This window comes from Clupea harengus, chromosome 2 (assembly GCF_900700415.2).
Source record: "Clupea harengus chromosome 2, Ch_v2.0.2, whole genome shotgun sequence".
In the NCBI taxonomy this organism is placed as follows: Eukaryota; Metazoa; Chordata; class Actinopteri; order Clupeiformes; family Clupeidae; genus Clupea; species Clupea harengus.
This window is the reverse complement of record NC_045153.1, coordinates 27,441,944-27,467,910: the sequence shown is the minus strand read 5'-3', so window position 1 is coordinate 27,467,910 and position 25,967 is coordinate 27,441,944. Positions and strand designations below refer to the sequence as shown.

Below are 25,967 nucleotides of genomic sequence, written 5' to 3'. Positions count from 1 at the left end.
CTCCTGCTTTGAGTAACTTAGGGTTAGAGTTAGGGTTGGACACAGCGCTTACACTTGTTTATCCTGAGTAATGCGGAATCATTTCTTTTTCTATGGTCCACTCCCCTTAATCATATGGAGGACTTTATCCAGTTATTTTAACTCTTTCTCCCTGGTGTGTTTGAGACAAGGGTGCTGGAAGATTGGTCACACTTTCTGATGCTGCTGCAGCCTTTGCTGTCATCCAACCAGCTCTTCCTCACACGGATCAGGGCCGCATACTCTGAGTTCTTTGCATAAGCGTGGAGTTGGATACAACGCCAACATGACTTGGTATCCAGCTTTGCTGTTAAAAGGCAAATTAGTATATTAGTATAATTAGTATATTTGCAATCTGCCTGCTAGTTGTAAAACCAACTTGTGAATAGATGTGTATTGGTCCAAACCTGAACATGATTCTGGATTTTTTTTCTCTGATTGTCCTCACTTGGCTGAGTTGAAAGAACCACTGAAACAGAAGCAGATTAGTGAAAAGGAGCTGTCAAAGCCTAGGCCACATTTAGTTGAGGGCTTCATCTTTAAGCAGTGGTTCTCTGGTGCAGGGAATCATGAAATGGAGCTGGACAGTGAAAACTGTGCACTACCTCCAGCCAACTGGATTGATCTGCACATTATGTAGAATCCTCCAGGACAGCTGAGCTGAAGAACCGCTGGGAAAGGGATAGAGAGGAATTTGCCTCTTGACAGCACTCTGAAGGTTGCCATGCACCATAGAAAACAGGCCTTGGAATTGTTTCCTCGACATGGGAGGTGGACTTAGGAGCCAGTGTTTTCCCCTGTCACATTTGGAATTTGTAGAGCGGGGGGGGGGGGCTTATTTGAGGGTTTTTACAGCATGGGAGCACCATGAAATTAAATCCTCCTCACACTGTCTAGTACAGTAGCGCTATAGAGAGGAGCCAGGAGCACGGGTCAGGTTCTTGCTAACATCGCTGAGAGAAGTGGCAAGGCATTAGTTAACATTGCAAAACATCAGTGATGACGGATAAATCTCTTCAAATCATACTCAAGGACATAATGGTAGAAGGATTAGTCCTTCAACAGATTAATAATGAACAAATAATTAATTGTAGACTCATTTGAAAACTGACATGCAGATCTGCAGGTGGTGCACTGTCTTGCATTGGACATCTGAGTTAATTTGTGACATGCCATCTTTAGCAATGTAATCGAAGTACATTAAAGGCAGTGGTTCAGGATTCAGTGTAGAAGGATAGACGATACAAATAGAGCAGACTTCTAAGTTATCGATTACATAACAGCTTTGGTCAAATCACTCTGGGAGAGGTTTCTTCTTCTGTTTGAGTGATATCATGTTGCTGCTTGTTCAGGATTAAGATGAGCCATGTTATCTTTTGTTGGGGGTAATCAGCATTCTGATGTCATGGGCTGGAGGCATCTCAGCACCTTAGTGGTACAGCTGGGTGCTGTCATGGACTGTTGTGTCAGTGACTCTGCTCTGAACCCCATACACCAGGATTCCAACCTCCTCCCCTACTGATCTTGTGGTGTAATCCTTGAATCTCAGCCAAGTTGTGATGGCTTTGTGTGTAAATGCTTGTCTGTTGGGAACTTTGTTGTTTTGCACAGCTTCGGTAGGGGAGCTTTGTCTGAGATGTTTGTCTATTATATAGCCAGTTTGTTTACAAGTTGGCCTGATGTCATTCCACCAGTGGAGAGTACAGCGGTCTGTTCTGGTGGTTTTCTGCTGATGTACTGTAGAAGGGGAGGATAGGGAGGTAGAGGTTGACAATAGGGATTGAACATGTCACATCGGGCTGGCCCCACTGTTTTAACAGTGCACAAGAGCTTTGGGGTTCAGTAAAGCCCTGTATCAGGGCTGTGAATGTGGCCGAGGCCTCCTTTTATCTGTGAGGCTATAGCTCCTGGATTAGTGCCCAACGGAGACGTGCGAAGTGGGGGAAAATGTGCCACCACCAGCAGTGTCTTTGTGTCCTGCCCGCTGTCCTTTAACCATACCCTTTTAGGTCTCAGTCTCTTGCACAAACAAATTCAAATTTAAGTAGAGGGTATCAGATGTCATGGCAAACATCAGCAATTGAATCAAATACAAAAGCTTTATGTATTTTCAGTCGACTGACTGAAGTGGGTAAAGAAAAGTTCACATTGAGGAGTGAACTCGTGGAAGCCAAGGAAGTAAGCCAAGGTCAAGAGCAGGCTTCTTCCATTACGTAATGCCTTAAGGAATTTCTTATGTCCGTGGTGCTCTGAGCAGATTTGACAAGGCCGATCCAAACCGTTCCCTTTGCTCAGAACCAGCACTGAGCAAATACAGCCACCAGAGTTTATTTGAGTTGCCTATGTTTAGAGCTGTACGCTTTTGGTTGATCAGAGTTCTTCTGGGAATGAAACCTCAAGGATGAATGCACTGTTGCTTATGGGTTTCAGTTTGCTGGAATAAAGGTATGGATGTCTAGGAGTAAATGAGTGTCAGGCTAGCCATACCAGAGAACACAAGTAGCTGATCTTGGTATTTTGTTCTTCTCTCTGCAGGGGGGGGATTATGTCCAAGATGGAGGTGAAGACGTCACTTCTCGACAACATGATAGGGGTGGGGGACAGCGTCCTCCTGGAACCCCTCACAGAAGACTCCTTCTTGGAGAACTTGCGGAAGCGCTTCGACCACAATGAGATCTATGTAAGTCACACAGACCTTTTCACAATGCCTCAGTGCCAATGAACTACCTTGTGTATCCAGGCTTCAAGTTTCACTGTTTGCTGTGAACCTGACACCCTTCACTCACCCTTCATGTATTCAGTTTATGTTGGTGTCTCTGTGATTGTTGGAATAGCATCAGAAAGGCCTGAAACAACCACTCCCCATAGTTCACTGAAAGTCTGAAAGATTGATCTAGTCTAAGTTGAGCGTTTCCAGACTAGAACCCCAGTGAAAACTGACCTGTAATATAGTGTTGCAACCAACATAAACCTGTCTTTGAGAAATATGCCCAAGACAGATTATTGAAGATTTTAGATTTGACTTTAAACAGCAAAGTATTCATCCATCATTTGTTTCCTTGTCTGGTCTGTCTCATGCAGTCGTCCACTAGGTCTTGTCCCACTAAATTTAGAACCCCTTTGTCTAGTCATGTTTACAGAACATTCTTGTTCGCAAAAGAGAGTCATCAGTCAGTCAAAAAATAAAAGCATAATTCCCTGACGTTTCATTGTCCCTCGCTGTTTTCTTACGCTCATTCAAGTCCTCTCGCGGGGCTGTGGCATGCGAAGCGGACCGCGCAGAAAACCGTTCAATAAATCAGGTCACCCAGGAATGTGCATGATGTTTCAAATGAGGTGGAAGATCCAGCGTTGCTCTGGAGGATGAGGCAGTGACTCGGCCCGCGACCAGCTCTCCACCCCGCTCTGCCTCCGCCCTTTCCGCAGGGAGAAAATGATCGCCCTCAGTCTGTCCTCAGGCGCTCGTGTGCTCCCAGACTCCACTCTGCTCGGTCGGTCCGTTGCCCAGGCCTCATCTTTGGAGAGCGCACTTTCCTCTGAGCTTAATAAGGCAGACGCCTGGGGATGATGTCATTTGCGGTAGCCTGTGGATCGCCCCCTCCACTTGGCCCTTATAGAATCCAGAACTCACGACTCGTCTGGTTATTTAGTGCAGTACCCGGCTCTGTCTAACTCGTGTCATATATCTTCATTGCCATGACATCATAAGTGGTAGTGGCAGTTTGAAAAAAATGATCATGCAGCAGACAGTTTTTTTTTTTCTTGTTTACAGTTACATTTTGTAACAGCTTAGAGCTATTCAGAAAGTTCTTTCCATTCAGTATGTTACTAAGATAACAGCAATGGCATGGTAGCAGTAAAGATAGTTGCCTCAAAATAGAGTTTGAAATAATTTAGCGTCTTACTCCCATCCATAATTCTGGGCCATACTCCCAGAATTGCAGCATGTTAAAAATAGTTCCAGGGCAATGTAATAATACGTCAGAGTGATGAAGCAGGACTTGTCCTGTCCTTTACTGGAAAGTGTAGACTTGTCCCTTAACATATTGTTAAACCAGAGACCTTGTAAAAACTGATGATATCTCACTCACACAAATAAGAGTTGTAGTTAAATAAGGCTTTAGCCATCCCAACCCATAATTTGTGTTAGGTGTGGAGGAGTTCCCTTGACTTGTCTGGAAAACTATTTAGTTTCTGCAGACCAGCTTGTGTGGTGTGTGTGTGTGATAGCAGCTCATACCTGGGCGGTCCCTAGCAGACAGGTGAAATACAGGCTTGCTCTCTAATTAAAGCATGCTGGGAGGAGCACACCACCATAGTTATCCACAGCTGTGTGCTTTTCCTTCAATCTGCCAGAACCAGCAATTTAATGCTAATCTTTGATCTTATTTTAGCACCAAGATGCTCTGTAGACCTCATGTAGACCTTTTTATACACAGCAGATGACGAATACATTTGGTTGTCAGCTAAATGTCCTCTGACTACTTCTGGACTTCACACAGTAACTTAATAATGGTTCTAGACCATAGGGTATTCACACAGTAACTTAATAATGGTTCTAGACCATAGGGTATTCACATAATTACTTAATAATGGTTCTAGACCACAGAGTATTCACACAGTAACTTAATAATGGTTCTAGACCATAGGGTATTCACACAGTAACTTAATAAGGGTTTTTTTGACTGTAGGGAATTGCATGTATTGTAAACTATGAACTCTCATCTAATCAGTTCACCAAATCCAATGCCAGTGACATGACGGTGAGATTGTTCATATCAACTTTACAAAAGGAAGCCGCTTTAATTAGTGCTCATTCAAAAGATGCGTCACAACTGCACTCATTGGTTGTGATTATACCCTCCAAAACTTCCACAAAGTGACGGTCTTTTGCCCCCTGGCAGATCTGCACTTTGGTTCTGTGTAGTTAATGGGCACATCATAAAAGAGCCCCAGCCTACTGATGAACTGATATCATGTTTACACAAGCCTGCCTCTTTCTCTGTTGTCCAGATGGGATGTGTTCCTCACTTCACTGCTTGTTTCACACAATTGTGACCACTACTATCTGACACGGTCAGGTTTAGGAGGGGGTAATCACTTGGCCATTATGGAGTGTGTGTGTGTGTGTGTGTGTGTGTGTGTGTGTATGTGTATGTGTGTGGTTTTGTTGTTTCCCTCAGGATATGGCCAAACAAGAGGAAATCGCTTTCAACTGCGTAATGCCCTGAGAACATGCAGGGAGCCGGCCGTACAGTTGGCAACCTGTCTCTTTGTTTGTTTTTCGTTCTCTGCATTTAAACAGGTTCCATTATACCTCCCATATACTTTGGACAATGGGCAGTGGGCCAGGCCCTGTTACCATGGAGAAGGCCTGGTCCTCCAGTTGAGAGGTTTATGCAACAGTCAAACACAATGAGAGACGGATGGGGTCAAAGATTGCTTTTGTGAAGCAGCTTGAAATGGTGGCAATGCCTTCTCATATTGCTTTCAAGGCATGGTCATTGTCTCAGATGTAAAAAACCAACAGAGATGGCTTTTGGCACTTCAAGAGAGAAAGCGTGGACTATTATAAAAAAACAGTATAAAAAATGTATCTTTACTCAATAAAGCTTTTCACAGCTCAGGCCCAACACATGCCCAGAGTAGCCTCTAACACTGGAGTCATACTCCCGCATCGGCTCTGAAGCTTTGGAAGCAAAGGTAGTGGTCGCGGTGCACAGGTTGAGTTCTGGCTGACCTCCATGGTCCAAATGCAGGGACAGCCTTCCATAGCTATAGCTTTCCGGTCGGAATTCCTCACATTTTTCCTTTGTTTTTGCGTCTCCTCATGCACTCTGGCCCCCGCATGCCTGAACAATGCCCCCGGAATTCCCAGCTGGAAAGTGCCGACTAAGGCAGGGTTGAGCTCACCTCAGCACGCAGCTGTTGCCCCATGGGTGGGGTGTGGAGGCTGGGGGGGCTGTCGTGTGATTGTTTGTGGAACTTGTGGTGATTCTCTGTGGCTACAGATTGCAAACGGGGGGATTGTCAGATCAATTTATGTCACACCACCATGACCGCATGTTTCAGAGAATGCATTAGAAGCAGGTGCACTTTATATTGTTGCCAGCCGAGTAGGTGTGGAAAGATGTCTATTTATGCACTGTATTCACTGTAAACTTTTCTCATTCCTTTTCTCCCTGTCTCTCTCTCTCTCTCTCTGCAGACCTATATTGGCAGTGTGGTTATCTCCCTGAACCCCTACAAGCACCTCCCCATCTACACAGCAGAGAAGGTGGAGGAGTACCGCAACAGGAATTTCTATGAGCTCAGCCCCCACATGTAAGTCTCAGGCCACTGCCACTGAGAGGGATGGGTGTACAGCTTTGAGTCCTGGAGAACAATGTCTTTGATGCACCAATCATCCTTTAGTAGAAATGTCAGAGCCAATCACAGTCTGCATTACTGGTTACCATCTGCAGAGAATTTGAGGACACAGTTTTATAAACATGACAGGCATGACATCAACAGACAAAATAAAGCATGATTTATTTTTCTTTAACATTGCACAACCCTGCACATGACTTATGTTGACACTAAATGTAACATCTGGACATGTCTAGCTAAGACCACCCAACCCCCAATACACGTCTGTGTCCTGAAAGAAGGCAGAGTTATGAAATGCTGCACTATGTAGATGCCAAAATGGCATCTGATACAAATGCTCAAATGCTGTAGTCATGCTTTTACATCTGTTTACTTACTGTCTGTGCCACGTAAGCCCCTCTACTCTGGCTTGGGCAGTGAAGTAATCACCAGTAATGGGCCCCACGGTCTGAGAGGATCCAACCACAGACCCCCTCCTCCCTCAGAGACCGCATGCAGCACGGGGGGAGGGGCAGGACTTTTGGCCTCTGTCCGTCCCCTGCCACACGGGAGTAAGTGGCCATCTGTCTCCAGACAGCACTGCCAGCCGGCTGGCCAGTCTGCCTGTGTCAAACAAAGGAATCTGCTTTGTTCAATTAGCCAGCACTCGCTGTGGCAATCAAGTGGACACACCAGCATTGTGGGACACCAGTAGCCTGGTCCCGGCCAGTCCTACAGAGACACGAGCAGAGCATTTTGTGAAGCGCCGGGCCAGAATTCCACAGTCTGCTACCTGGCCAAGGCCTCCATGCAGCTCTACAGTCCAGTTCACTCCCCACCCTTTCCATCTGTCCAGGCAGATATATTCAGACAGCGCTTTTCCCCTTTCTTTTGGAACACGTTTGAGGAAGATTTTATTTTTATTTTCTGCTTTCCATTCTTTTTGCCTGGATATTCCCGATCCCACGATATATTCAGTTGGTCTCCTTCAAAGGGGTGTCCCTCAAGCTGTTGCCATCCCCATCTTGTTGTGTTCAGACATTTCTACTTTTTTGGCTAATGTTCATCATCATCCCTCCCCCCCCCCCCCCCTCCCTCACACACACACAAAATGTATGATCTGAAGCCAGTGGGGGCCCTTCCAGGGCAGCTGCTTTGGCCATAATGTCTGAGAAGCTGAACATTCAGCTGCGGATGGAATGATAACCAGGGATCTGGACTTACAGACCCACTGGGACCTCACATTCCTCTGGCCAGGGACAGAGTGCAGTATTTAAGCCAACAGCCAACTAATATAAAGTTATTCCATATTGCAGTCATCACCTCCGTAAACACTCCAAAGGCAACATGTTGGAAAACTGTAAATGCTCAAGGCCGTTAAAATTAAAGGGACACTTTCTCAGCAGGTTTCAGTATGTGCTGTTATTGGCCCGTGTCTTACTCACTGTATCTGAATGAAATATGCTTGGTAGGGATTGGATGGATTTAGACTGAAATTGAAAAATGTGGCATTGAAGCCTGTGCTTCAGTTCATAGTGTGTGCTGTGTACCATTGTGTTTAGAGGAAAGTGTCTTGACTAGTTATGTAAGGAAAATAACTAATCAGTCCTTTTAAAAATAACTTATTACAATCTGAATTATGAACCTGAACAGTAAATCCAATAGGACTGTTCATTTATAGAGGAAGGTGTATGTGTTGTGTAATAATGTCCCAGGTCAATGCATAATGAGGTGTCTGCATTTCAGTGTCATATTCCCATGTTAAATGTATAAACTACATTGTGATGGCAAAGAATGGAAAACCCTGCACTTAATTTAGTTCCAAAGTTAAACAGTGATGCAAACCATGGCTCCCAAACTGAACCATCTATCGAATGAACCATTACATCACCATTGCTCTCTGCGTGTGGTGTAAAACCACTTGTCTCCATGCTCCACTGTTTGTTACAGGGCAGAAACTGAGCAGATTTGAGCTCTATGTAATCATCTTCTCAGAATGGTTCCAAAGATGCCAAGCTGGATCAACAGACAACGATGATCTGTTCAGGCCCACTGCTGAGCTGGCTCAGCAAGTATTAGCGACTCAAGCAAAACGGGAGAGGGAAAGAGAGAGAGAGAGAGAGAGAGAGAGAAAACGAGAGAGAGCTAGACGTCTTCCCTTCAAAATCACTCATCCATGCCCACCCATTCATTCTCATGTGTTCAGCTGACTTTGGTTAACTTTTAGAACATTCTAAGATGAGGGAATAGCACTGAGGCTGGCCTGAATGGAGCCTTGGCCGCCTCTCGGTATCCCGTCTCTCGGTAAGCGAGAACCTCAGAGATTAAGGTCCCTTTTTAATTGGGTCCTCTTTGAGAGTTCATGAAGTGCCTGTCAGTGCTAGCTTTTTTCAGAACTCTTCATGAGTTGATCTTAATCCCCCCCCCCCCCCCCCCCCCCAGTTCGACCATCTGGTTGTGCCTTTGCGTGTGGAGTGGCTCTCATGTAAGATAATACCGCCCAAATGGATCAGCTGTATCTGAGATGTCATAATTTGTAAATGTTTCATCACTTGCATGAAATAGACTGCAGACTGACTCTTTAGGTACTTGTCTTATTACAAGCAGTGATTTGCCTCAACGCCTTCACTGGAAATGGAGAAGTATCGCTATCCTCAGATGCATGTCAATTCAGATTTATGAAACCGTGCGCCCCTTTCCTTTGTACATCCTGAGCAATGAGAAACGGAGCGCACATGCACAAGCACAAGCACAAGCACACACCCTCTCCCCTGCCCCAATTAGTCATTTTAATATGCTAATGAGTATGAATAGACCTCTTGGGTACTCCCGTGTTCAAATTGCCAGTTTGTTTCAAAAGCAAGCATTATATCAACCAAAAGGGACATTTTAGTGAAGTGCTATTATCCAATCTAAAGGCAAGAAACCAATTTTTATTTTGCAGTTGGTCTTGACGTTGTCTTGATGGGCAGTTGAACAATATATCAAAATAACTGCACCCATAAAATAATACAATATCCGATATCAAATGAATTCTGTCCCAAGAAGCCAGCTATCGTGCACCTGGTCACCTTAGGATAAATTAACCATGTGGCCAGCTTGCCACTGTATTAGTCAGTCGCATTTTTGCAACATAGATAGTTTGCACGATGATGGATTGAGAATGTTTTCTATTAAGTCATATTCTTCCTCTGACGATGCCTTTATGTGTACAGTCAATCGCTCCGCTTATATTGCCCATAACAGATCTCGCTTCAACTTGCGCCTCAATGTTCGCCTCCCAAAAGCAGAATGTCATCAGGATCTCTCATAACGATAGTGCAGGCTCACGCCAAATCCAGCGTATGTGTAAGAGAGGGGGGTGAGAGTATCTAAACAGGAAAAGCGGAGGGTTGTTATTATGGCTCGTAGGAGCTGTGAGGGGAAGGAAATGTGCTGTCTTCAGGACTCATCGGGAATTAGGCCGTCCTCCACATGGGCCTGTTTATTTTACCACACCAAACTGTGCTTTCAAAGGTCACCCAGGCAGTAAAACAACCAGATTAAATGAAAGATAAACATTTACTTAGCTTAGTAAGATCTCTGCACATGCAGTTGCGCTGAGCCAAGGGCCTCTTAGCTCTGGTCAAGGCAACTGTGGGCATTTAAATAAATCGTGTTTTTTGTTGTTGTTTTTTTTACACAAATGTGATCTATCTTGGAAGCACTTTAGATGATGCTAAGGACAATCACAGTGCTTGATGTGCACTTAGGTCGTATTTGAATCATCCAACTGAACTAATCCTCCATTGGTCTTGATCAGGCGGCATCATAGATCAGTATGCAACCTTCAGTTCAAACCAGTTGCAGATTTTCAGGCTAGATTATTTGTCATGTTTGGTGAATTTTTTTTTTAATATTGATGTAATTTCTACCTAATTATGATAAACTGCTGAATGTCATTTTTGTGCGTGTTCTATGACGTGCTCTACCTTTCCAGAAGGAATTTGCAATGACTTTGCAGTGCTTGAGCTGCTCTCTAGCCTAGCTGGGATTTCCGTGTAGTCCCCCTGATTGGGCTCACCCTAAGGGGATCTGCATTGAGCAGTAATTAAAGTAACACCAGGAGTCCGCTGACCCTCCCCAGTCCCTGAGCCTCATAAAAGACTTAACACCCTAAAGCCATCAGGAAAATACAGGCCTGGCTTAACAGGGCTGCTGTCTCTGTGCTGCCTGCTGCTCACAAGGGAGAAGCGCTGTGGCAGGGACGGGGGTGAGGTCTCTATGCCATCAGTCCCAGCGGCCCAGGAGCCAGCGGGGAAGCACCACAGTCATAAACAATTTTATTGTATGCTCTGGAGTTCTATCTTTATAGGCATTGAACGTGCAAAGTGTCAAAGTGTGTTTTTCCTTCAGAGTTTTAAAACCGGGGTCAAATCTCAGGTGTCTACACAGCTTAGGCTTGAGCTAACTGGTTGTCTCGGTCTAAACAGCATTGTCTCAATGTCTAAACTCTGAAAAGGCCACACACTGTGCCTCTGGAGGTGAGCTGGCACCTGAGAGTCAGCCATCAGTCTCTAAGGAGGGGGGTTGTCAGGAGCAGAGCCCAGCTCTGAGTCAGACCACCTCAGCAGAATCACACCTTGTTCTAACAAGTCGTCCAATAAGCATGTGGCAGGAGCTTAGGATAGGCAGTGAGAGTCACACAGGTGCCAGGATCACTCATGGGTGGTCTGCTGACCCACACAGTATATCTGCATGCCCCCAGAGAAGACTGGGGATGAAGTGGGTTCAATGGAGTGTTACTCTGATATGAGGAGATGTTATCTTCTGCTGTAACAGTTCATGCAGAAGTTAAAGTAGCCGCATAATTCCTCCAAATATTTGACGTGCGCCGCTCTTGGTTTACTCTGGCTCAGTCTGACCACACTGTAAGTGGTGAGGTGCCTTATTTCAGTTTTTTTGCACTGCCTGAGGTTTAAGATGATAAGCAAGATGAAGTTGGACTTCTTGAACTTCACAGTGTTTTGTCTAATGTTTGCTCCGATTGGCTGTTTGGGGACCTGGTGTCTTGTTTGCCTGGGGCTCCAAAGACGACAGCCTGTTTGGGCTCTTTATTACTGCCATCCCAGTGGCCTGTAATTTCAGGAGCCTCTTGCCAAAGTAAAGTGAATGATGTCGGTGTATAATTAAAAATGGAAGCAGATCTCGGTCGTCATCAACTGGAACCTTTTTTATTTCTGTTCATCTCACACACTTTTTCCCCGGTTTCCTAAGCATCAGAGCGTTTTTCCACTCTCTTCGCTAACTGAACCACAGAAATTCAATCTCAGGCCTGGGTGTCGCACTCATTTTATTTAATGGTCCAGCATAAAAACTCGTTGGAGAATTTCAGTCCGGGCATGTGCACAGAAAGCATAGGTTGTGCCTCACTGGAGCAGTTTCCACTGGCAGGGAAGCGGTGGCATAGACTGGGCAGCTCGGTCTCAGTCTCGGTGAGGTGAGCGGAGCCTGGGGCAGAGCTTTGCTGACTGTGGGATCCAGTGGCATACGTGCAGGATGAGGTCACTATAGCAGCACGGTGTGAATGCGGACGCTCCCCCTGCCTGTGGTGAGGTGCTGATGGGTACAGACAGAAGCACAGGCAATGATGAGGGCTTGGCACGGAGGCTCAGAGTAACACTAGACTGTTAGCGGGCAGCACCCATCTAACACTGGGCCAATGGTCGTCTATCATAAAAGATGGTCTCCACAGAGAACAAAACACTTGGAAGGGCCCAATGTCATTCTTCTGTGCTTACTTGATTTAACCCAGATTAGATTTCCCCTGATTTTAAACTGCTGTAATTGCATGACTTCCCCCCCCCCCCTCCATGGAGTATACATGCATACAGCGTATTTTACTTTACTGTTGCTTTAAATTAAAAGAAAATCTGAAATTGTGGTTACCTTAAGGGTCTGTCTAACGACCAAAAAAAACTACTTGTGGCTTTTAATAAAAATACTTTCAATACACTTGGTGTGTTTAAAGTTGTAAGTAACAGTAAAGCTAAAAATGTAAGCAAATGCTTAAAGCAAACTTCCATCGTTCTCATTTTCAGATTGAATATGACTGATGTTGGTCTTCTGTCTGAGTGAGCAGACAAACACACTTAGTTAATTATCTTCTTCCTTTATGAAATTGACCCAGCCCCACTCCTCCGTCTCTCTACTGTGTTTACTAGGGTCTTATGGGCCTGGCCACACCTGCTACCCAATACACTAGGGCCCAGAGAGAGTATTGTGAAGCACTGCAGCTGGGCCTATAGCTATTAAGTCTAATTATGCCTGATGGCAATTGGATGCAATCAGAGGCCCATAGTGAATGTACTTGTGGATGTCGTCATCATTGCTCCCGACCAGGGTTCAACATTAGCCCCACCCTCTCTTTTTCTTTTTTCTCTCAGTCTTTTTCTTCCTTCATTTTCACTGATTCACTTTTGAATCTATAAAACAAGGGCAGGTGTGGCCCTTGACTCTATTTTAGTTTTTTTCTATATTGGTATCCTTCCTGCTGAGGTCCAGTAGCCTTACAGATGGTGAGGCCTGTCCTTTGTCTGACTGTGTGTGTGTGTGTGTGTGTGTGTGTGTGTGTGTGTGTGTGTGTGTGTGTGTGTGTGTGTGTGTGTGTGTGTGTGTGTGTGTGTGTGTGTGTGTGTGTGTGTGTGTGTGTGTGTGTGTGTGTGTGTGTGTGTGTGTGTGTGTGTGTGTGTGGCAAGCCCAGCCCGGGCTGCACTGGTACAGCGGTGAGGGGGGCTGCTGGTTCTCTGGGGAGGGATCAGGTTGCGCCTGTGTGTAATGAGACTCTGGTTCAGTCTCAGCTCTCCACTCTCTCCAGACTGGTGTAGCTGCAGCCACAGGGGCATTGTTCACAATGGGGAGATACAAAATGGCTGCTCAGGGGTGGGGTGAGATTTTATGTTCTGGTTAGAGCTCAGTATTTCTCCCTGTGAGGAGTGCACTATTGACTGTATATGGAAAATTAGGTGGGGCGTTAGTGGTAAATTCTCATACTAAGCCAAAACGTCATCGCCAGCATCAAATCATGTGTGCTTAGCCTGAGTTTATCCCCCTGCCAAGCCCTCAGATGGAGCATATGTCTGCTGTTTTAGAAGAGTAGAAAATCCATCTCTGGATCAAAGCTTGATCACAGGCTCCAAGCCCCGGTGTCATCGCTCTTATAGTTTCGTCTTTGACTAGTCTATGGCCGGACGGATGCTGTGACCATGGGAACTTGTCTTTCCAGTGGAAATTATACATTTCAAACGCTTGAGAGTTTCTCTGAAAAAGAAAAATCTCCTTAGCTCTGGCCCTATGATGGCCCACTTTTCCCTCTTCACAGAGAGCATCCTAAGCCAAGTGGTTCATCCTTGGGATTTACTAGGGATTCTGCGTTTCGGTCAACTGAGAAATTGCTCGGTCATCATGGATTTAGTGTGTTTAATTTCTTTAGGGAACATTTTCAGTAGATGTAGCTTAAGGGCTCAGACATTCCCAGGTACTCTTTACATTTCAGGGAGGACATCATGGGCATATTTGCAGGTCTTGTACATGTACCAGGATTGCCTTAAGGTGAGAGGACCCTGCTGAGTGAAGTCTTAATCACCATCAATTGCTTTTTCATATTATCTTTTCTGGTTCTTTGTCCTCATGAGTTCCTGGTTATTAGAAGGAAAATTGGATTTGGAGCTTTCAACCTGCGTTATTTTTTTTCGTTATTTTTGGGTCCAAACCTTCCAAACTAAGGACAACGCATCGAAATCGGTCCAGTATTGAGTTAGAACACTGAAACCAGCAACCACAATCAAATGTAATCCCATTGAGCATGTATCCGTGTCTTTTCCGCCACTGACAGTCATAAAGCCCTGTTTTTGACGAGTCACCTGGGCAAGCAATGTTATGTTTGAAAGTCTGTGTTTGGAAGTCATCTATTTGACTTGGTCTCTGAGCGCAAGAACTCGCACGCCTGTGGTCAAGCCAGCAGCCTTTTGTTTTTTTCCCCATTTAAGGCTGTTGGCCAGATGTCTGGATCCATTATCAGTAGCAACAGTAGGCTTCTGTTATCACCGCACCTTTACTTTATTGTCCTGGCACAACTCACACGGAGGCATGACCTTGTGATGATGTCCTATCATGACTACGTAACCATCATTCATGTTTGTTTGCATAATCACTAGTTCAGTTCAAAGGACGCAGAAGTCGTAAGTAATAAGGAAGCTACAACCTGCTATAAGCTCTTGTGATGACATCACTCTAATGTTAACCCTTTGGTTCTAGAAGTTTCCACTGTTCTTGTATTCTCAATGGTCATATTGCATGAAATGTCTGTAATCAGTAACGCATAATGTTCAACTAATCATTTTTAAAACGTAGCCTACATCAGTTTCCCTTTTAGATGGATGATGGTTTATCAGATGGTGACTTGTGTCAATATGGCCCTCTCCTCACATGACTTTAAAGTGCAGATCAGTGCAGTTTTAACTATAACATATCATGCAGGTCAAGCTATACAGAAATATATTTTTTAGAAGTGCACACATCACAGCTAAAGCCATGCTGTTTCGTGTTGTTTGTTTTGATTAGTTATTGTTTTCACTGCCATGGTAGAAGCCTACGAGCCTGTTATTCCACTCTGGTGAAATTCTGATTCTGAAGTCTTCTAGCTTGCGTCACCATCAAACTAATGGGTTGTGTGGGCAGCTTTTAAAAGGCCAGGTAGATCGGGGAGGGTGAAGCGGAGCCTCTGTCGTTGTTGCGTTGGCAAATGTGTGGATATGGATGGTCAGTCGAACACGGCCGCCCACCTGCAGCTGTACGAATCTCATGCAAATCTGATTGTTGCTATTCCTATAGCAACGGCCCATAGTCAGCAGCTGTTGCCTATGCACGCAGGGAAACCTTAGAAGCGGAGAAAAGCCACCCTGATGTATTTTTACGAGTTTCTGGAAGGAGAGCTCAAGGAAAAAGTTTCTCGTCTTGACGGGAAAGTCCCTTTTACAGGTTCTAGAGGTTTTCTTTTTTTTTAACTATAGGCTGATTTGATTCATGTTTGAGTACTGCATGCGTGGCGGCACGACACAGTAACCAGAGAGTTCACCTATTCCATCATGTATTGATGTCAGTGCTCTCTGTCCTTTTGTGAAACAAACGACTTGTTCACCATTAACTCAAGTGTGTGTTTGTCATGCATAACTCACTACACAGCATGTCAGTCATCTACGTACCCTGAAGTGCTCAATGTTGGGAAAAAAAGGGTATTTTTCAAACCCATAACAAAAGTGGCAGATTATGTAAGGTGTCAAGGATTTGCCCCGTTGCATTGTCTGCCAGTGTGTGCACAGCCCACTCTACTGAGTGAAAGGGCAGTTTCGTAATACTTGTGATTCTGATTAGACAGGCCAAGCCACCCAGATGTTTGCCAAACCTTGCACAAATTGATCACTCATAATCTTTATGTATTGTCCAAGGTACTGTCCTCCCATTCAGACCCTTATCACCATTTTTATCTTTTTCCACCACACACACACACACTCATACACACATTCATACACATGTACAGCATATGCTTTTGAACAATGCACCATGGCTCTTTCTATCCAGACAAAATGACTGCTAGGTTTAACTCTGCCAGAATACTACAATGAACATTTAAAACGAGTTTGTTGTGATTTGAAATATACATGGATTAGATGGGATTAGTCTTTTTTTTTTTTATCAGATTATGAGTGAGATTCATATTTTGTAAGTGCTCCCGCGGGCCAGAAGTTAATGTGCGGTAGCTGACGATCGCGCTCTGCACCAGAGACCATTGTTCACTGCCCTTGCATCAAAACCTTGCACCTGAGTATTTCATGTTTCCACAGTCATGCTCCTCCACGGCACGTCTTAAAGCACAACCGTACTATTGAAGGAGAGGCTCACACTGAAGGGGTTTTGCCCAGAGAAATGTAGCCCCCTCACACCAAACACGTCTGGCCACCCCATCTCCCGCCCTCATTTCCTGGAGCAGGGCTTTATAAACAGTCTTTGCCCAGTGCATATGGTGGCTCCCCTGCCTCCGCTGCCAGCTCCAGCCACAATGGCCCTGTCTGTAGTCTGCTCGGGTGCAGTTGCATTGGAACCTGTGTCGTGTGCAAGGGTCAAGCCGAGGCCAGAGACAGGTCAAGTGATCTGCCATTCGGAGGCAAGATGTTTGTCTGTACTTTTATTATTTATTTTTTCTCTGATTATTTCATTTGCATAGTTGTATTCGATTGCTTCTACTTCCCCCTCCTCATTTTTCTCTCTCTCTCTCGCACTCTCTTTCTCCCTCTCTCTTTTTCTCTCCGCGTTTCCTTCGTTTTCTTTCTTTCACCGACATGGGATGTGTGAATTTAGGGCTGCTTTAATTCACTAATTTTACGAACACTGAGTATCTGTTCCAGCTCTACTCCCGTGTTTAAATCTGAGTCCTGATTTCCTGTCAGGAGTAGCTCCAAATGTATGGAGGATGTGCTCACCGCAGGACATCAGGAGAGCAACACACAGGGACCTGTGTTACAGCCGCCGCAGGGGTTATCTGTGTGGTGAAAAAGGTTTTTTGTGGTGGTCAAATGCCATGATGACCGCATGACTGCCAGCAGGCCCTTAAGTGATGGTGGTAACATGTAGTCTTTGTATGTGCTCCACTAAAATGAATTTTCGCCTATCATATTGCTGCTGGAGATTGTAGAATTGATGGTGTCAATAAAAACAATGACAAGCCAGCAGGCTGTGTCCCCCATGCTGAAATGACCAGGGTAGAGCTGAATGGGAAGGGGGCAGGGGGAGAGCAAGGAACGAGGGGGAAAAGAACACACTCCCATACCTCAAAGACCTGGACTTGAACATTCTCATTCACGGTCCCCACCTGTAATGAATCTGGGCCTCCAGCGGTGTCCTGGAAGTGGCTCAGCAGGCCCCCCCCCCCCAGAGTGTCTGATCTGAGGCGGGTGGCCCCGCGCTACTTCTGGCCTCCTGCAGGACGGACTCCACGCGGCCTGGGCAGAAACGCTGAGTCAGAGCTCAGACGGGAGGAAACGGTAAAGGCATCCGTTCCAGAGGGGCTAAAAACAGCCTGAGTCGCTCCTCTGTTCCCATCTTCCTCAGGATGTGTGTGTGTGTGTGTGTGTGTGTGTGTGTGTGTGTGTGTGTGTGTGTGTGTGTGTGTGTGTGTGTGTGTGTGTGTGTGTGTGTGTGTGTGTGTGTGTGTGTGTGTGTGTGTGTGTGTGTGTGTGTGTGTGTGTGTGTGTGTGTGTGTGTGTGTGTGTGTGTGTGTGTGTGTTCTGGTAGACCAGGAGTAACTCTAACACAGATGGCCCCTTGGGCTACTGTGAAACAGTTATTCAATTGTCTTAGAGCCTTGCACACAAGAAAATGATCTGTTTTTTTGTAAGTGCTTAATATAAATTTCGTGATGGGAATTAAGAATCATGCGATTCTCATTTTGTTTATTTTACCCCATATATCAGGTTCTCTCATACTGTCGCGGTTTCAGGGGGGGTATTTCCATCATTCTAAGGGTTCAGCTAAAGAGTTCAGCTAGAATTTCCAATATAATCTTGGGGTAGAATGAATGTTCAGAGTTGATTTTTAATAGTAGCAATGTGGACTGTTTTAAAAGAACGCAATCATTTTATGGGGGAGTTTTCTGTACAATTGACACTTTTGTCAATAATGCTTTGAGAGGATAATCTCTAAAGATAATCTAGATACCTCTGTGAAAAGGTCCACAATCCAGTCTGATAAGAATTAAGATTGTTAACCTCTCACTAGCGTGCGCAATTAGTTTGTCGACACCTTGAAAACCTCAGCTGGAGGATGGGAGCGTCGCCCAAATGGCCATTTGTGAGCTCTCTCCAAATGTACTCAGGAGTGACTGCGCACACAAATCCAATCCGCTGTGTTTAATTGTTGATAACTGCTCTAAGTGCTCTCTGTATGAGCCCTCAGCAGTCTGTCTGTTGCATTTTCAATCTTGTGACTTCTTCCCTGAGGTCTTATGACCGCCTACATCCCCTTGGACATATTTAGATGCAACGAAATGGGATGGCTCATACTTTTTCCATTCCGTGTGACCTGGCGTTTGGGCAAAACCAACCCTGGCTGCTCCGCGGCCACTAGGAGTGGTAAAGCAGACTGCTCTGTCTCTACGCTCCATCGGGTGGACCTGGCAGTCTACACCTGTCTTCGGGGAACTCCTTCCTGTGAGTCAGCCCAGGCACCATTGTGCTCCAGCACAGACGCTGGTCACAATGCCACCTGGGCCTCACGGACAGGAAAGACTCGTTTCCTCTGCGGCTCAATTAGCACGACCTACGGATGTCCTGGAGCTTACCGTACAGCAGGCTGGGTGAGATCAGAATGCTCCCAGAACGGAACATCGGCCTGACGTCCACACAATGGCTCCATTATTTTCTTATGAAACAATTGGACCTCTTTATTGCCTGTGTTTATTTTGCTGCCATTCTGGTTCTGCTCACAAACATCTGATTTCTTCCGACTGCAGAGCTTTGCCTGTCTCGCTGCTTCATAATATGAAAGGCAGTGCCTTCTAAGGCTTCAGGGTGGGTACTCAGTCTGCCACCACACCAGCGTAAAGCTTCAGCACGAAACCACTCAACAGAGGTTATGTGCTTGCACTGAAAGAACTGAAAGAACTTCTCTTGCCCTCAAGTTTGAGTGTAGGCCAGGAGGTCAATTGGCCCTTATTCCGCTGGTTTCCTCGGGTTGACCAGAAGAAGGACGCTGGCTATTTTCTCCTGCTTGCCTGATGCGGTGGCTGGCTGCCCTCACCACTGCCACGAGGATGCTGTAAATTTCAGCCGGTGGGGCCCCACGACTCGTGTGATCATGGTGTCTGAGGCGGGGCCCCTCCCCCACCTCACCACACCCCTCTCTCTCGGTCTGATGTGGAGGCTCTGGGTGCCTTTGATGTCCCCTGGTGGCCCCTTTTTGATTTCAGTTTGCCACACTCCTATCAGCGGCTAGGGGTTGGGTAATTGCATATGGTTTTGGTGTTCTTTTGTGCAAATAGTCAGCTTCTCTCCTCTTGGTGCTGTGGTTATATGAAGCTTTTTGCCTTAGCAGCTGTTCTCACTGTAGGCTAGTTTGAGATTTCCCTCTGTCAGTGTAATCAAAAAGAGGAACTTTACAATGAGTTTGTGGCCTTTGCATCTCGACCTGCGTTTAGTTTTCAGCAAAGTGAAAGCCACAGACAGACAGCACACGCGTGTCGCTGGACTCTTTGTTGCCAGTGGAGTGTCAGTGTTCTCTGTCTTCCTGGGGCCCCTTGCTTTTACCCCACAAAGCCCCGCAGCTCCCCGGTGCGCCAGCTTGCAAGGGCTATTCATATTGTGATTTTTAGCCATTCATATTCATGCGCCCCGCTCACCCCACCCACAGTAATTTAGGGGTGTCCTGGCAGCGCCTGATGCGTCATGTTGGATCAGCAGAGCTAATTTGGCAGATTTCCCTTCAGCAGACCACCCTCTCCCCCTCCTCCCCCCGCCCCCCCTCCTGAGGGCGGGGGTAATTGGGTGATGCTTGTCTTTTGTCAAGCTCATGTCGAGCGGCTCGACTGTTTTCCCTAAAGCCCAGACATCTGTTCCCTGGGCCTTGCACATTTCAGCTGTGATGTAATGTCCCATGCTCTCTGTGTCTGTCTCTTGCTCCGACCACCGCCCTGTTCCCAAAGCCCCTCAGACCGGCTACACCTTGGGTTCAACCCCACCAGTTAAAACTATCTACAGGGCGTGTGTAGCTCCCCACTGCCCCTCAGATAGCCTCCTCAGATATACAGAGCTTTTGGTTCAAATATATTTTTATGTACATTTATATTTACTTACCCATTTGGCATAGTGATTCCTTGACTGATAATTAAACTGCTCATAGAAGTAGTAGAATTGTTACCCAGAGAACAAAGCACAACAATAAACTGTATTCAATCGAACACTGACTTGCTTTGATGGTTGAATTTGGAAGCACTTACATGATAAGTCAGGCATGTTTGTTGCAGATTGTTGCAACATTTGAATGAGTAGTATTATTCCTCAGTCATACTACCCTTTTGGGAGTGATATAGGTCAGGGTGTTCAGTTCCAAACCGGGAAACTCCACTCTAATGAATTCCTCAAATTCCATGATGAACTTAGAACTTGTCCCAAATTTGTCCCAGGTTTCTGCAGGCATGTTTAACAAAGACCAGACATTTAGTTGATTCTTTTTAAACAAAAAATGTCTCACATTTTGCAACATTAGGCTTCAATCTGACTCCTCCAGCAGTCCTCCCTAGCACACACTCAAAGACAGCCACCGTTGCTGTTTGGATCGAGCCATTTATGAATTTGGGGGATTTTAGGAGGGGGTGGGGGGGGATCTACCATGCAACATTTCCTCCACAATCACAGCTATTATTAGTGGTGGTTCTGGAAAATTCCTGAGTAATGAGTGTTGAAATGTACAGACAGAGTGAAAAAAGGGCAACCTAAATGGCAAATTTTGAGTCTCGTGTCGGAGTAGTACTGCAAAGGGAGCTGCGTTGTGTGGGAACGGCTTTTAATCCCTTTGTGATCTTGAACGGGGGCGCACCTTTGGTGTCCTACCTTCTCAAAACAATGCATGATAAATAAAGAAGCTTACTCTCCAACCCATGACATGCAAGGCAGTATGAGCATGGTCCATATCCTTCATGGGGGTCTCTTTATCTGGTGGTCTATAGCAAATCAATTACAATTATAATGTTGTTGAGTTCAGTGGGTCTGCCCTATCACAGGAGCATATGACCCACTTTTCTATTGTGTCACTGTGCTGGAATTTGTGTACAATGAGATTCATCTTAAAATGTTGACACAGAAATCGGTGAACCATGTCCTTGCATTTATGGCAAACTGCATCGGGACAGTAGAGTTCTCATGGGAAATTAATGGCACCTCCTCTGTTTACCTCGGTTAAATGATAGTAGTCAATGCTTGAATGCACACCGGAATGTACTTCTTTTTTTTTTTCTTTTTTTTTTTTTTTTAAATTAACTAGCATAATTCAATAGTCACAACCAGCGCCATTGATGGAGGGTCAGACAAGCTCCTTTTGAATAACCTACAGCTGTTTTATTACTTATCCAGTTAGCTATAATGGTGGCAATCTTGCAGTAAAAATGTTCCGACCAAATTCACGCATGAACCCCTAGCAGCGATAAATGCAGACTCATAATGTTGAAGTGCAGCAGCCAAAGCAGATTGCCCCACAGACGCGACCCACTTTCTGCCTGGTATTACGAATGCTGTTGATTAGTCAACATGTGGCCTCCACTGGCAGTCCCACTCTGCCAGCTACCAACTCCCCCCTCTGCAGATCCATCCAGCCAAAAGCTAGAACCAAAAACACATACACAGTCCCAATGGAAAAATCATGATCAAAAGGATGAGTTTGTTTGGATTGAGACATGTGCATAGACTAATTAACATCTAGTTTATATTTAGAGTGTGCTTTTGATTCTATGATGTTACTAGCTAATGTTTTTCATGTTTTTATGCCATGAAACATTTCACTTTCTTTGATATTTACGTTTGGACATGACTAAAAGCGAACGCCCCATGTCTGTCTGTCCCACAGTTATGCCCTGGCTGACGAGGCTTACCGATCTCTGCGAGACCAGGACAAAGACCAGTGCATCCTCATCACAGGAGAGAGTGGAGCCGGCAAGACAGGTGGGTGAACACGTCCAAGAACAACACCTTCCCCAAGCCACCAGGGTTTAGGGGGCTCTCCAGGACCCCGGCGGCGTCTGTTTATTGTGCTTTACCAGAGGATCTTGTGGATCATCAGTGACGATCAAGTTGCGAACAGGTTTATCCTGACAGGAGGTCCCGCTTGTTCATTTTCTCACAAGATAAAGACTCAGCAAGAATAGTCTGTTTTGGGAGTTATTTTGGGGCCAGTTCTGTTTTGGGAGTTATTTTTGGGTAAGGGTCGGCACCTGAAACAATGTTTTTGTGTACACAAACGTCTGTGCAAACACACGCGTGCACATCTGACCACACAGACACAAAGGAAAGGCAGAGTAAGTGGTTTCTTGCTGTGCCGATGTTCCTGTGTTGTTGTTTCATCCACCGCGGGGGAAGAGCGCGCCGCCAGAAAAATGCACGGATGAGATACATGAACGATGCGTGTTGCCTGCTTAAGATATTCTTTCGGTAGAAGACGTAGACCCCAGGTGATCGTGGCCACCTGGATTTTTACTGAGAAAAAGAGTTTCCTAGTTGGGTTTTTCTGGAAAAATCTCCCCTGATTCTTTCTTCAGTAGTTCACTTCCTTGTTAACCTTTTCCCTCCGCCCCCTCTTCCTCACGAGGCCTCTAAAGTTACAGTTTTAACAAAGCAATTTCAGAGGCATATGAACAGCTCTGTATAGTATTGCACTTTTACCACTTTCCTCTGGTGTAGTATTCCCAGTTTAATCTGTGCACAGTGAGGTATACACAGTGATGTGGACAATAAAGTGAATCTGCCTGATTACTCACCAACACTTTTATTGCACAGATTCAGGTTTATTGTGTAACTAGGGTGACTAGAGCCAAGTAAGTGACTTTAGGCCTTTATTAAGTGCCTTTGGTCTGTTCTCTTTTCTATTTGAAACTGAAACAGTTATTTTGTGGATATTTAAAAGGAAAATGGTAACTCATGCAGATCCCTTATAATTGAGATTTTGCTTCAAATTTATGAACCCTTATCTTCTTTAATCTGTGATGTAACCATTTAGTCTGCACTGTGCTCCTCAGGGGAGATCTCCATTTTAAAAGCCTATACTTATACCTTAGCGGTGGGCTCGTAATAGTTTAAGCATGCTAGCCGAAAATCCCCTCACTGAATATTCAGTAGTAAACAGCTGGTCTGAACTGCCTGCTGCCAATTCTGTTCGAATGAACCCTTCTCCTGAGGTCTGGAAGACCGGAGCTCGTCCTCTGTGCCTGTTCTGTCTCTGTCGGTCAGCCACCCTCAGCCCATCCAACCTGACTATGATGTTTAGCTCAGAGCTGGCTAATCAATGTGTGCCCATGAGTGTGTGGAGAACCAGACCCCAGCAGTAGCCCAGCAGTAGTTCACTCACTGGGGCATAGGAGGTTATGGCTGCCGATGCAGGGCACAATGTTCCGTTTCTAAAGCCTGTCAGGTGTTAGGATCGACTTCAGCCCAATTCAGTTCAGTTATTTTTTTTTTAAGTCCTTTTGTATTTTAGGCCTGCCTTTTCCCTGCCCAGTTGTTCACAAACCTTCAATCCTTCATCAGTTTTTGTTTGTTCGTGGTGTGCCAACCAATGATTTTTATTATACAGGAAGAGAAGCAGGCAGCTGCTGAATTTGAGATCATATTCTTTTTTTTATTTAAAGCCTTGCCTTTGATGGAAGCGTCTGGTGTGTTTTGCAAAACATTAACTGCAGCATTTGACTTAATCGAGTAAACTGGTTCTGAATACTTGCCATGAATGATGCCTTCTGGTGAAATTTGTGGTGCGTCTGACCGCAACTGAGAATCAAAACAAGAGGGCTCACTGAACAGTGTCAGGTGTTGTTTGCTGTTAAAGAATTAAAGACTCTTGTTCCACAGCAATTCTACTGAAGTCCTTTGACCGTGCCCTGTCCGGTATGGAAATGTGTGTGTGTGGCGCTGACCCTCAGAGACACAATGAATGGGTGTTCTACCCAGGGCAGTGGGTTTGTGCCGATGTCATTCTTCGGCTCGTATTAAATGTCACTTCAGTGTGCATTAGCGCTGTGGCTGAGACTGCCCTAGTTTCGCCCTTGGAATGCACCCTTGCCTTTCTCTGCCCGTTTCCGTCTCACATATCTCGCCTTTTCCTCCCCTTTAAAGCTAGCCGTGTCTTTTCTCAGTGTGATTCCTCACTGCATTCGTTTTCAATCAGCATCCACCTTCCCTGATGGTCTTGGTGACGTGAGCTTGTAGTTTTGTACTGCGTTCCACTCACAGCAGCCGGAAGCAGCTGCCACTGGCATCAAGATCACTCCCTCATCTAAACCTAATAAAAACTTTCAGTGTGTAACGGGGTGACCTTAAATGTCCCTCGGTTGAAATCGCCCCGTGCTGATTTTAAACCACTACAACACAACCTCTCGCTGAAGACTGCAGGCCAGCCCAAGCTCCTGGTCCAACTGATTTTGTTGGAAAGAAACCTTGTCGCGGCAGAGCCCGTGCAGTGATTTCGCTGTAGTGTCACAGATGCATAAGCCTTCCCCAGTCCAGACATGGAAAAGTAATTGTAGATCAATCCGGGATTATTGCAGATGGCCTGTTCTTTTGAAAGCTGCTTCTGGGCAACAGTTCACTCCAGTACTCCCCAATGCCTCGAGTGCACACTTAAGTTCCCACAATGAATAATGACAACTCAGTAGAGTAATGGCTACCATCTAATAAAACACATGATGTCAGTGCAGGAGGACGTCTGTAGATTTCCTGTGGGGGTGTCAGGGAGTTTAGGGTGTGGTGGGAAAGACGGGCGCCACCCAAAAAGAGAGACCGATGCTGATGGGAAGGGGAGTTTTTTTTGGGGTGCGTGTGTGTATGGGTACGTGTTTACTCTGGATACATGTTCATGGGTGTGTGTTTAGTCTAGTCTGAAGGAGTGTGACCTTTGACTCTCCCTCCTTCGATGTTCCAGAGGCCAGCAAGCTGGTGATGTCATACGTGGCGGCCGTGTGCGGCAAGGGCCAGGAGGTGAACAAGGTGAAGGAGCAGCTGCTGCAGTCCAACCCAGTGCTGGAGGGTGAGTATGCACTCAAACTCTGTGTGTGTGTGTGTGTGTGTGTGTGTGTGTGTGTGTGTGTGTGTGTGTGTGTGTGTGTGTGTTTTCTCTTCACCTATCATACCTTATGCATGTCTGTACCTGATTACATACTTATGTTAATCACTTTCCAACATTGCGCACACCTCAAACACTTTTTGATGAAATGAAATGACCCTTGCACATGCAGTTATTTCAGTCCACTTTCAACTAGCGCTCCAAGACTTCATGTGCAGATTGAGTTTGCAGAGCTCCACCCTTTGTTTCCCCCCCCCCCTGCATTAAATAGTCCTCTCCTCCTTAATGGGGCTCCCAGCTCACTCCTCCCCACTGGCATGGCAACAGTGGCGTTTTTAATGTGGGGCCTTGGACAGGAAATGCCCATGAGCGATGAGCTAAGGCAGTGCCCAGTACTGCTGCAGAGCCGAGCGGAGCGGAGCGCTACGCCCCACATCTGTAAGAGTTTAGCTGCTGGCAGTAATGACCCGTACGCCAGAGGCACTGCACACACACTTCCTGCTCCCCACTCTTCTCCTGCAGGCACCCGGAGGGCTCATAGGCATTGAGAAGTTCTTCTCCTGCAAGGATATTAATTACCAGTGCTGTTTGACCTGTTACATTGGACAGATAGAGATGGGTATCCTACAGCGCTACACTAGACTGTTACTCAGAGCGGTGATGAGCCCATTTGCATTCATATATTTTTCTCACATAAAACAGGAACAAATAGTACAGGATGTATAGCCTTATAATGCACTGTTGAAAAACAT

The 25,967-nt window shown here is 45.6% G+C and overlaps 1 protein-coding gene across 8 annotated transcripts in view; it reads left to right on the top strand.

Annotated features, from left to right (window-relative positions):
* Positions 1–25,967, top strand: part of myo1b (myosin IB) — a 59,963-nt gene that overhangs the window by 6,062 nt on the left and 27,934 nt on the right. For all 8 annotated transcript variants that reach the window (XM_012836466.3, XM_031559482.2, XM_031559501.2 and 5 more), the window contains exons 2-5: positions 2,554–2,698; positions 6,227–6,342; positions 22,015–22,109; positions 25,075–25,179. In XM_012836466.3, the coding sequence (XP_012691920.1) occupies positions 2,564–2,698; positions 6,227–6,342; positions 22,015–22,109; positions 25,075–25,179 (451 nt within the window). In that variant the 5' untranslated portion in view covers positions 2,554–2,563. The remainder of the gene's footprint in view (positions 1–2,553; positions 2,699–6,226; positions 6,343–22,014; positions 22,110–25,074; positions 25,180–25,967) is intronic.